Source organism: Amia ocellicauda, chromosome 16, assembly GCF_036373705.1.
Source record: "Amia ocellicauda isolate fAmiCal2 chromosome 16, fAmiCal2.hap1, whole genome shotgun sequence".
Classification (NCBI taxonomy): Eukaryota; Metazoa; Chordata; class Actinopteri; order Amiiformes; family Amiidae; genus Amia; species Amia ocellicauda.
The window spans coordinates 19461217-19474810 of NC_089865.1; the positions used below are offsets into that span (position 1 = coordinate 19461217).

The window sequence follows — 13594 nt, forward strand, 5'->3', positions numbered from 1 at the left end:
TGCAGTCCACATATGTCGTCCAACCAACCTGAACAACCTGGAGCAAATCTACCAAGAAGAATGGGCCAAAATTACTCCAACACTGTGTGCAAACGTGGTACATACCTACCTCAAAAGACTTAAAGCTGTTATTGCAGCAAAAAGTGTCTCTACCAAATATTGATGTGCGGGGGTTGAATACTTATGCAAGCTACATATTTCAGTTTTTAATTTTTCTTACAAATATAAAACCAATTTGACCTTATGATAATTGATTATGAGTTTGAGTGTTTTAAAATATATCAAACAGAATTAAATTTCAATGTACCATTGGTCAGGGGTCTCAATACTTTTGCAAAGCACTGTATATATATACACCGATCAGCCATAACATTATGACCACCTGCCTAATATTGTGTAGGTCCCCCAGTAGTCATAATGTTATGGCTGATCGGACAGGTGAAGTGAATAACACTGATAATCTCGTTATCATGGCACCTGTGAGTGGGTGGGATATATTAGGCAGCAAGAGAACATTTTATCCTCAAAGTTGATGTGTTAGAAGCAGGAAAAATGGGCAAGTGTAAGGATCTGAGCAACTTTGACAAGGGCCAAATTGTGATGGCTAGACGACTGGGTCAGAGCATCTCCAAAACTGCAGCTCTTGTGGGGTGTTCCCGGTCTGCAGTGGTCAGTACCTATCAAAAGTGGTCCAAGGAAGGAAAAGCGTTGAACCAGCGACAGGGTCATGGGCGGCCAAGGCTCACTGATGCACGTGGGGATCGAAAGATGGCCTGTGTGGTCCAATCCAACAGACGAGCTACTGTAGCTCAAATTGCTGAAAAAGTGAATGCTGGTTCTGATAGAAAGTTGTCAGAACACACAGTGCATTGCAGTTTGTTGCGTATGGGGCTGCGTAGCCGCAGACCAGTCAGGGTGCCCATGCTGACCCCTGTCCACTGCCGAAAGCGCCTACAATGGGCACGTGAGCATCAGAACTGGACCACAGAGCAATGGAAGAAGGTGGCCTGATCTGATGAATCATGAGTTCAAGGTGTTGACTTGGCCTCCAAATTCATTAAATCTCAATCCAATCGAGCATCTATGGGATGTACTGGCCAAACAAGTCTGATCCATGGAGGCCCCACCTCGTAACTTACAGGACTTAAAGGATCTGCTGCTAACATCTTGGTGCCAGATACCACAGCACACTAGTGGAGTTCATGCCTCGATGTGTCAGGAATGTTTTGGGAACTATACAATATTAGGCAGGGGGTCATAATGTTATGGCTGGTCGGTGTATATACACACATATTATTTTTAGTGCATATTCCTTTCTTAAACTAGGGGTTTTAAATTAATTCATACATTTTTTGCCAGCTTCTCTATTACACACTAAAAATCCCACCCTGTCCTGGAACCAGCACTGTTCCACTGTTCTCATATGTTACCAGCAACTGAACTTGAGCAGACTCGCCAAAAATCTTGTAGCAGTCGACTGCCAGCTGGAAATCCTCCAAGCAATCATGGAACAGCTTAACCAGGTCAGAGAACATTTAATGTAGCGCAGTCCCTGATAGCCTGACTGCTGGCACTGAAATACATGTTTCCGTTCTATATTTTTGGTATTGTTTTTAAAGAACATTCACCCAGCAGCTCTGCAAACACTGTAGTATAATTTGTTGTTGCAAGCCCAGTTGAGACTGATGATAAACAAGGAAATGTTAGAACATTGAGTTCTGAGTTCAAACTGAGTGAATGTTGTTATCTAATTAGCAAAACAGCTTTTTAAAAATATATTTATTGTTTACTTGTGGTTACAGGTGCAGTTTTACACAAAATCCACTATAGCATCTTCCCTGGTTAAACCAGTCATGCATGTAAGTTATTTTCTAAAAACATACCTTGCAAAAGCCTTCTAGCCAGTTCTTAATTATACAAAGACATAGATACATGCAATCCAGTATTAGAATGTAATAGAATCGTGTGCAGACTATAGCCCTGAAACAGAGGAGTTGGTTTCTGTCAAAACTTATTTGATTTATTGAAATAGAAGTCTAAAACGTATGACCCATAACTTTATATTAAAGTTATAGTCACTCACAGAAAATTCCTGGGAAATATTACAAGCTTAACATTGAGGAAAAAACATCTGCAAGTCTTCATTTGCAGCAAGCGACATATTGGCAGTGTTTCAAAATAATGATTTATTCTAGTGGTTAAATTCCCTTAGCAGGGAGACGTATTTGGCAGTTGACAACTAGAAACAGGTGATCCTGTGTGTTTCTCTTTAAAAAAGCTATCAAAACCCACAGAGAACATGAGGCGAATATTAGACAGGTACATCGTGTTGCTGCACTGTAGTGATTCATGGTTTTATTCTCCTGTCTTTCTCAGGAGACATTTTAGAGTTATATAAGTGGATGGTTTAGCATAACTGTTAATATTACATATTTTATGTATGATGTATGAAGAGATTTTGATTATAATTGGGTGTTTTGTTTTGTTTTGTTTGGATGCTTTCATGGGTTAGCACTAATCAATGGAACTCACTGCAGTATATCATTGATGCAATTAGCATGTCTTAGACTCCTCAGAGCTAACATATTCAGGGTAGTATAAATATATTCATGTTATGTAAGAAATACCAGTTAGCTTCTGTAGTCTAACTTGCGTGGGAGTTTTTTTTAATGTTCACAATGCCCTGTAATATTTTATTCAATCCACAAACATTTTTCATTACTGCCATACAGGAAATGTAGCATGTGCCATATTCCACTGAAAATAGTTACTGCTCTGTGGTGGGACTTTAATATAAAGGTACAGCACAGCAGTGGACTTCATATAGATTGTGTCTTAAAGGCTTTCATCACCCGTTTATTGAAGCTGGAATCAGCAGATGTTTGTTGCATTGTGTTAATATTGTCTGACACCGAGGAGAAATCTAACATTCAGATCAGGTTCCCCTGCCAAATAAACACGGACATAAGATTGATACACTACACAATTCTGTTGATTAAATTAAGGAACTAACTTAATTAACACGCTTTGTCTGAGTGTCAATTAACTCTTCTGACAGGACTACGGGAATGATTTCAGTAGACTAACAGCTTACAATTCCATAGCATTTTAATATACCGGGAAGAGAAGATGACTACAACATTGAAAACAACACATTAGATTACCAACACATTAGATAAGGGTTTGGGAATATTTCTGAACACAAAGATGACTGTGTTTTAACGCCAGAGGACTATGCCATGAACTAACACACTAAGACAGAAGTGTTAAAAGGTCTCATGACAACCCCTGCACTTTTTAAACTGAAGCTAATCATAACTGTTGTCCCAATCTACACCAAATATTTTTGCATTTTAATTTGCAGCTTTGGTCACAGTTACTACACACTGCATGCACTATTAAAATAATACTCTTAGGCTGTTTACTTGAGCCTACTCTAACTCTCTCAGTCAGTCTGTTCATCTCAAAGGACGGGATTTAATATCTTCTTAACAGGGGTTTCCCTTACTGGAGGGGAACTACAGAATATCACTGTGGTTAAATGCTCAGTTTGAGCCATTGCCTTGATGTATGTAATGCAAATGTTTTGATGCTTGTATTTGATTATTCACGGCACAGAAAGCTCAGAAGATGTTGTAGCGTATGTATTTGTCCTGGATCAAACATAATGCATCCAGAAACATTACAGTCTTAAAGCTGTGCAATCATCTTAAACCAGCTAATTTACATTGCATTTGCTCTCCCGGGGTAAGCTTGCTTTCACTAAACTTCACTGTAAGTAAAGTATTACAACTTACAAGTGTAAATGTGCATTTGTGTCACACAACCCTCAGCATGGCAAATTAATATATTATGTAGCCCACATGATACAACATAATATTGCAAAATCAGAACATTATAAATTATTTTACTTGCATTATTTATCTGTAAAATGACCGTATTTTGAAAACATTTGGCAGTACATTGTTTTCTTTCTCTGAAAATTCACAACAGTGAGACCTGTTAGGTGTTTCTGAGCATAATTGCCTTACTTTACAGTGCTGTAACAGCTTAAAAACACAAAAAGTGCAATTGTCTTTATATTGCTAAGATTTTTGCATTGATTGTAGTAATTGATACATCATGCCTTTAACGTGAAGATTTATGTTAATGTAATTCACATGTAGTATGCACATGTTTGTTACTTCTAATCAAGTGTGAACAGACATACACAAAGAAAAAATGTATAACAGAACGGTTTAGCTAACACAATAAGAATGCATAGATTAGAAACCTACAAGCTATTTCGAGAAAGGACAGTCTTATACACTAATTCATTTTAGCTTATTGTAGACAGAAAAAATGAAATCTTTAATGCACAAAAGGTAACTAAATCCCTGCCCTAACATCACAGAGCGAGTTGCATAAGTACATGAAAACTGCTTAAAAAAATGCACTCTCATCTTTTATGTCTTTAAATTGATTTTCACAATGTGACCGAATGTCTTAGCATGTGATGGAAGCTTTTATCTGAGGAAGTATGGCTGTAGCTCCCATAGTGCCAGCAGAAGACCCCTAGTCAGCCTTGAGGTCGGTCAGTCTGAGGCTTTTCATTGATCATGTCTTCTAACAACCAATGCAATGAACTGATTTTCTATGTCAATGGAACAAGGGTAAGTTTATTTTTTCTTCTGCCCCTACAAAAATACCTCAAATTAAACGTTTTAAAAGATACAGCATAAAGTTTGCATCTTTTTTAAAACATGTCTCATAGCCATGCTTCCACAGTTTTCATGAATCAATTTATTTTATTGACTTCTGACTTTATTAACACCATGACGTTATTTATGTATGTATGTATTGTTTATCTTTTGCAGTTTGTGTTATATATAGGTGGAAGGGTTGTTAATTGTTTTTTATGTATTATTGTAGGTTTGTACCATTTCTAGAATAGATGATAATGTAACTCTGCTACACTGCAACCACCTGAGTCCCTTTGATCTAATTAAAATTGCTTACATAGTAGTTCACTCACAAAGGAATATCAGACACACTACAGGCTGCTATGAATATCCAAGATGTTCCGGATTAAATACAGACAAATGCATATTAATAGCATGCTTAATTTAATCTAGTCAATTAAAACACATGCATATTGGGAATACAAATGTTAGATATCATTATACAATGGTTGGCTGCATAGGACAACACTGTGTGGGAAACAGACATCCAGGTGTTGTAACTGGAATTGATTTCAAAGCATTCAACCCACACACAATTTGAATGTACAAGTGGGAATTTATTAAAAGTAAATTCAGAGATTTTGGAAAGTGATTGACGTTTTGGAATACTGTACTTGACCAAATCAGGAATTTAAATCTTGTCAAAAGTCCGTTTCTGGAAGTATCAACTTTGTGCTTAATTGTGTTTTGTGAAATGGCTCAGTGGTTAAGCTGTTTCTCATACTATCCTTTTGTCACACAATTAACTGTGTCAAAATAATGATGACAAGAGTTGATTACTTAATTCCTAACTAACAGTTACTAAAACAATTGGTTTGATTAGGCTAACAGGCACAACTGGACATGCAGCAGATCATAAAATATATTAAATCAACAGAATATAGAAATACTGTATCAAGATCTAATTCTTGACAGGAGTCAAAAGGTTTAGATAAAGACAGAACCCCAGCTCTCTACAATCACATCCAGCTTACACCCACGAAAACAGCAGAATTAAGTAATAAAGTGTCACATTAATAGTTCAGCATTTCTTTTTGATTTTGTAACATTTGCAGTTCATTAAATGACAGTGGACAGCAAAAAATACGAACTTGGTTACAAAGTCATTTTCAAAGCCTCAAACCAAATCTACAAAGTACAAAGTGGATACATGATACATTTGATATACTCCATTTGAACTGAGTGAATGAAGTGACTTGGATGATGTTTTAGAAATTACATTTTCAATCAACTTCTTATGTCATGTGTTTTAGAGATTGTGTTTGAATATTTTAGTGTACAGTCAGGAAACCAATTTGAATATTTGAAAACAATTAACATAACCAAAACAATACCAGCATTGTTTGATATAGTGTTTTATAAAAGGAACTGTATAATAAGTTCTTAGATTACAGTGCTGCAGGGAAATTCGGTATTTGAATGGTTGTGTGTTCTGCATAAAATGTTGCATTTGTCAAGGGACCAAAGACGAATAGTGTAAAGGCCAAGTGTAATGTCAATGTTTGGATATTATGCATATTTTCTTACCTTGGCACTAACCAGATCCAGGTTATTAAATTGTTCAATTACTTTGAGAGTCTGGATGTAAAAGCAGACTACAACTACAGTTAACAAGAATTTAAGTGTAGCCTAATCTTTAACGTTTTATTTTGAAACCCATCTGTTTATAGCCAGAGATCACATTTGGTACAGGCACTTTAGTTTGACAATATTTTGAAAATGATAATAATAATATTAATAATCTTCCTCTACAATACATAATTCACATTATGTAAACAGGGGAAACAAAATGACCACAATGGACACAATATGCAAATGAACATGGTGTTTTGTTTCAAGGTTGTTTGTGTCATACTGTGCTTCTTTTCACTGTGGCTTTAATTAAATTAGATCTCTAGACTAGCCCTTGTTTTCACAGAGCTGAAACGCTTTCCTTTTTCATAATCATATCCCCCTGTACACATTGTAATTCAATTGTCCTGCTTGAATGGGATCATTCAGTGCGTTACGCCTGCCACTCACACCACTGAGTATGAGCACAGCTCTGCCCACAACTGAATCACAATCGACATCGGTCACTGTTATGTTAAGGATGACTGTCAGCTGCTGCACAAACTAACACATTTGTTTTAGCAAGTCGTGACCTTGACCCTGCAGTAACAGAGAGAGATTGACATACAAACACTAAAAAAACATTCACTCCTTTTTTACTTCTTTCTTCTTTTATCTGAATATTAAGTAGGTGTACCTCTTCAAGATGGAGTGTCCAAGCTAAAAAATACAATAAATCTATCTATCTATATATATATCTTGGAGAGGCCTTCATGCAGTAGTGGATCAGTAGGCTGATGTTGATGATGATGATGTATATATATACTGATCAGCCATAACATTATGAGCACTGACAGGTGACGTGAATAACACTGATAATCTGGTTATCATGGTACCTGTTGGTGGGTGGCATATGAACAGCAAGTTAACATTTTGTCCTCAAAGTTGATGTGTTAGAAGCAGGAAAAATGGGCAAGCGTAAGGATCTGAGTGACTCTGACAAGGGCCAAATTGTGATGGCTAGATGACTGGGTCAGAGCATCTCCAAAACTGCAGCTCTTGTGGGGTGTTCCCGGTCTGCAGTGGTCAGTACCTATCAAAAGTGGTCCAAGGAAGGAAAAGCGGTGAACCGGCGACAGGGTTATGGGCGGCCAAGGCTCATGCACGTGGGGAGCGAAGGCTGGCCCGTGTGGTCCGATCCAACAGACGAGCTACTGTAGCTCAAATTGCTGAAAAAGTGAATGCTGGTTCTGATAGAAAGGTGTCAGAACACACAGTGCATTGCCGTTTGTTGCGTATGGGGCTGCGTAGCCGCAGACCAGTCAGGGTGCCCATACTGACCCCTGTCCACTGCCGAAAGCGCCTACAATGGGCACGTGAGAATCAGAACTGGACCACGGAGCAATGGAAGAAGGTGGCCTGGTCTGATGAATCACGAGTTCAAGGTGTTGACTTGGCCTCCAAATTCCCCAGAACTCAATCCAATCGAGCATCTGTGGGATGTGCTGGACAAACAAGACCAATCCATGTAGGCCCACCTAGCAACTTACAGGACTTAAAGGATCTGCTGCTAACGTCTTGGTGCCAGATACCACAGCACACCTTCAGAGGTCTAGTGGAATCCATGCCTCATGGGTCAGGGCTGTATTGGCGGCAAAAGGGGGACCTGCACAATATTTGGCAGGTGGTCATAATGTTATGACCGATCGGTGTATATGTAAATAGCCTTTTTCATAATGAGTGAAGCAGCAGGCATGAAATATGTTAATGTATTTTGGAACACATGGTTTTCTCTTCCAATATTAGTAGTTTGGACACGTTCTTTCCTGGAATTAATTAACAGCCATTCTGATTGCAATACTGCTTTTCACAATCTGTGATTTTATGTTGTTCTTTTTTTTCTTTCTTACTCTTCTGAGTAAGGTTTGAATGACCCTGATATTCCACTCAGTCTCTAATAGAATAAGAACATTTATCTCTCTTTCTCTCCCTTTCACACACATAGAGACAGGTGACAAATTAAAGGAAAAACTTGAATAAATGAGTGAAGGAACATAACGAATGCAGATGCCTCCAAAGAGGTGTACTGCATGATACAATTAAGCAATTATCATCCTATCAGACTCTGAGGCATGTATAAAAATGCTGAGCAGGCCCAGTTGACCTCGATTTCAGATCAAGATGGCAAGATGAAAGGATGTAAGTGACTTTGAAAGAGGGGTCATTATTGGGGCACAAATGGCAGGAGCTTCAGTCACAAAGACGCTCAGCTGGCTCATGTTCTGGACAAGTGGGCGAGTGCATGTGTGGCGACACCAAGAGAACGGGACAGGCCTGACTGCTTGACCCCTACAGTGAGGGGGTCCAGAGGCTCTGTTATTTATGCTGTGGGGGGCATTTTCCTGGCATGGTTTGGGTCCACTTGTCCCCTTAGAGGGAAGGGTCACTGCAAATCATGACAAAGTTATTCTGAGTTGATCACCTTTATCCTATGGTGACACATTTCTATCCTGATGGGAGTGGTCTCTTCCAGGATGACAATCCACAGGGCACGAGGGTCACTGAATGGTGTGATGAGTATGAAAATGATGTGAATCATATGCTATGGCCTTCGCAGTCACCAGATCTCAACCCAATTGAACAACTATGGGAGATTTTGGACCGACGTGTTAGACAGCGCTCTCCACCACCACCATCATCAAAACCCCAAATGAGGGAATATCTTTTGGAAGAATGGTGTTCATCCCTCCAGTAGAGTTCAGAGACTCGTAGAAGAGCACTGAAGCTGTTCTGGTGGCCTTACTGAGACACTTTATGTTGGTTCAAATCCTGGGTGGGTGCTATGCAGTGCAGTACAGAGCAAGAGCAGTGAAGAGCCAGTAAAAATGCCCAGCTGTATAAATGGGTACAAATGTGCTGGATAAGAGTGTCTGCTAAATGACAAATAATGTGATGTAATATCTCTCTCTCTCTCTCTCTCTCTCTCTCTATCTCTCTCTCTCTCTCTCTCTCTCTATATATATATATATATATATATATATATATATATATATATATATATAACAATGGTATCACTTTAATGGGCAATATTCCACTATAACAGAATAACTGACTGTTGGGTTTTGACACAGTTATGTGAAAAACAATGTCTTTCAAGTTGTTTTCCTGAGAAACTACTGTGTGACCAAGAAGGGGCGTATTTAAAAGGACAAACACAAATAATGCCACTGGACTGCAGAAAACAAAATGTTACATTTTGTTTCCGATTTCATGGTTGAGATGCACCAAGATGAAAGGTTTCATGTGAAAATGTAATTAAATGTCTGTGACCGATTGTATGTTTCAGATCATAGAGAAGAATGCGGACCCAGAAGAGATGCTTCTCAGCTACCTCAGGAAAAAAGGTATAGTTGCCATACAAAAGCTTTGAACCTGACTTGATTGTAAGAAGTTACACAATATTTTGGGGAAAAACTAAATTAGTCCCATTAATTGTTTTTCTGGAAGTTCTGTGGCTTACTTTATTCTAATAATTACAACTTTACAGCATAATAATAATAGTAATATGGTTTCACAAACACTAATATAACATGCTGTACATTAACACAACATAGCAAGGGTTAAAACATAATGCTATTAAACATATCTGCACATTACAGATCAAGTTTAAGAATTTCAGAATGGTCTACAGATATGTCTTAAGGAGACATAATTTTAATCATTTACAGACAGAACATAAACCTGGCAGTATTTATATACTAGACATGCATACCTTATACAAGAATGTTCCTCTACATAGCTAAGAGGTGTTTCCATTCTGTGTATAATTATATAATGCAAGATAAAGATAAAGCTAGTCACGACACGGTGCCATAGCTGTTTGGGGATGTGGTGCACAAGCTGTAAACAATTATATTAAGAGCTTTTATGTTAATTGGACCTGCAAGGTCCAAAAACACTAATTAAAGTAATAAACACAACAGAGGAATTCACATTATGCATTTGTGATTGCACTCAGTCCTTGTATGACCTCAATGACACTGTGAGGTAATGCCAATAACCTTAATCAGATGAGAAACTGAGAAAAGTGGGAACAGGTGAAATGGAGCCATTATTTTTTCTATTATGTAGTCTTGAACTCAGAAGCACGATGACTCTTGATGACTGTATTTCAGGCACCCTTCCTCGAACTGATTAGAACATGGACTTTTAAATCCAGCCATAACCTAATTACAGTATATTTATAGTCTATAAACAAAATGATCCTGGAATGATTTTATTTATTTTTTTGTCGTTGACTAAACAATCATCTAATGCTGTTGCTGTAGCTGGGGACAAACAGGACAAGTAGGGTAGAGTAATTGCTCGAGTGGCCAAACAGAATGCACCAATCATCACAGAGATTTTGTAAGGGTGCCCCTATTTTGCCTGCTCTCCCTTTTAAATATTTTCTTACGATTGAGAAAATGAACATTCAGTTAAACCTCAGTACAACTACTTATTAATTAAAAAATAATGACTTCTCTCTTCATGGCCCTAGTTTCACCCCCTCATCAGCTTTACTACGAATACACCACAAGTATTGTGAAGCCACTGCAATATTCTCACCATTAGATAACATTGCCAAAGCATTGTAATCCCTGATCACACATTTTACATGTTTAATGTTCCCCTTTTCTTGGATGTATTCAAACTAACCAGTTATGCTGTAAAATCAATAGCTGGAACGTTTTAACTGTCTGCATTATTTAAGAGCCTGACATCTAGGTTTCTTCAAGTTAATTTAATTTTTGTGTAGTTATTTGCTTGAGCTGAATGGAAATGCAACAAGACACGTGCACCACAGCATTGCAGTGAGGGGAGTTAGGAGTCAGACTCTTTGTTCTCGACGGCAGCCCAGTCTGTTATCAGATTAGGCATCAGATGACACTGTCATTGATCGCTATGCTGGACATGCATTTTGCTCGTGTTAAAACAATAGCAGACACCTAATTTGAGGAAGCACGCATTTCCAGCAAAGCTGACCTTGCCTGGTAGTGTGTCTTCCCAACTGCCCTGGAATGTGTCAGAGCCGTGTTGGTCAGTCAGTCACTCTTCTCTCTCCCCTGGGCAGTGCATCTCACTGGAACCAAGTACGGCTGTGGAGGGGGAGGATGCGGAGCCTGTACCGTGATGGTCTCCACTTACAACCCTTTCCAGGACAGAGTGCAGTATCCTCCACTCTCGCTTTGTCTCTGCTTTCTCTACAACGTTTAACTATCCTCTAATTTCAGAAGGAAAAGCACCAGACACAGTTGAGCTTAAGAGAAAACAGGTTTACACTAAACTAAAATAACAAAATGGGGTTCATTTAAAGCAAGATCTATGTGAGTTCAATCCATCACATTTTGGACCCATTCCCTGCTGCCCTATCCCACACCCTTCCTTAACTGCTTTCTCAAAGCCACTTCTCTGCGAATGCCTGCCTCTTCCCTATCTGTTCACTGTACGGGGCTGCGGTCACCACGGTGGAGGGGATTGGGAGCACCAAGACCAGACTGCATCCCGTGCAGGTAGGAGCCCAGTCCTACCGAGGAGCCAGCTTATTCACTAGTCAATGTTCTTGTGATGCTCATATATGGCGGAGCTTAAAAGGGGACTGGAATTTAGTGTGTGTCAAGGATTTTGGGGTCTAGCTATAGATATATTGAGCGGAAACAAATGATTGTGAAAGCATTACTCTCTGGGAGTTTAAATGATGGTCACGCAATCCAGGGTTATGGCCAACCCTTCCCTCCTGAATATTTGAGCTGGTTTTCTTGCTTGAGATTAAGGTGGATTGAGAGTACCAGTTTTGAGAAGTTGTTCTGTCTCAACAGGAGCGGATTGCCAAGGCTCATGGCTCCCAGTGTGGGTTCTGCACCCCAGGGATGGTGATGTCAATGTACACACTGCTGAGGAACAACCCTGAGCCCACCATGGAGGATATCCGAGAGGGCCTCACTGGTAATTCATACCTCTCTGTCCCTGCTGACAGACATGATAACTTCCATTTGCAAATGTACCTAACTGGTTGCTTAGCTACCTTAGCAACCAGATGCACACACACACACACACACACACAGTCACACAATGCCCCTTCGAACAGAGAGCTTGCCAAATGACTCAGAAAACAAAGACAGCGATGCAAAAGAAAAGAGGCAGAGTGAGTGCATGTTCTGAAGGAATTTAATAAGAACAAGATAATCAGGGCAGCGCATAAAGGAAATGAAGCAGAGCAAGGAGAGGTCTTCAGTAATTCGCGGCTGACAAAACATCCCTCACGTCAGCCATTGATCCACCCCGACAATTCTTTACTACTGGAGTCTAGACCTGTGTTGCCACAGTTCTTGAGGGGTAGAGAGGTAGTGGGCATAGTCCTGCTTTGACTTTAACCCATCGTAAAGTCCTGGAACCCTTTCAGTGAGTCCTGCCAGAATTGGGGGTATGATAAGTTAAACTGAAGGAAGAAAGCAGAGATAAGCAACTGTTATGCAGTATTGCACAACTTCAAATTGAATGTTCAGCCAACCATACTTTCAACATCTTCCGTCTTTTGATTTTGTAAATGGCAAGACACATACAAACCAAAATTGTTCACAGAATTGACAGATTTGTACACACCCAAACACATTACAGCCTACAAACTCATGTGGAATACAAATGGGTCCATTATGCAAGTTAATTTTTGTTTTGTAATTATATATATAGGTTTAGCTTACAAAATGCCTTCTCTGGAAAAAAAATACTATTGTTTCCTTTTCCAAATTCTGGGCATCTCTTCCTAAACTGAAATAAGCTCAAATGGTTGGACTAACTATTACCTCCTTTGATTTTTGTATATGTGCTGGTATATTTGGCTAGTTTCATAATAGTATTAATTTATTCATTGTAGTAAAAATGTATTTTTATTCACTTATATACTTATACTATTATTAATTATAGCAGCTTTTCCCCTCAACAGTGTATTTGTGCTTTGTGCAGCACCCTTAATCTCAGTGAACACTTAAGGGGAAAACTAAAGAGGAACGTAAACTCCACTTGTTTTATGATGCTGGTTACTGACCTTGATTGCTCACTTCAGCAATGCTTAACTCTGGGCAGTCACTCTCCTTCACATTTGTTTTTAGGTAACCTTTGTCGCTGTACTGGATACAGGCCTATCATTGATGGATTTAAGACCTTCTGTGGTGTGAGTAATGTTTTACTTTCATTTTATTTTTTCCTTAATATTCTTAGTCTGTGTCTTATACATAAAAGTATGTATGAAACCTCCTCTTGTAACACCCATGTGTAACACATTT

General features: G+C 38.9%; 1 protein-coding gene across 1 annotated transcript in view; it reads left to right on the plus strand.

Annotated features, from left to right (window-relative positions):
• Nucleotides 1-4579: 4579 nt before the first annotated feature.
• aox5 (aldehyde oxidase 5) overlaps nucleotides 4580-13594 on the plus strand; it is a 33565-nt gene continuing 24550 nt past the window's right edge. The window contains exons 1-5 of the mRNA XM_066688532.1: nucleotides 4580-4652; nucleotides 9619-9676; nucleotides 11386-11482; nucleotides 11716-11824; nucleotides 12131-12257. Coding sequence (XP_066544629.1) covers nucleotides 4599-4652; nucleotides 9619-9676; nucleotides 11386-11482; nucleotides 11716-11824; nucleotides 12131-12257 — 445 coding nt within the window. The 5' untranslated portion in view covers nucleotides 4580-4598. The remainder of the gene's footprint in view (nucleotides 4653-9618; nucleotides 9677-11385; nucleotides 11483-11715; nucleotides 11825-12130; nucleotides 12258-13594) is intronic.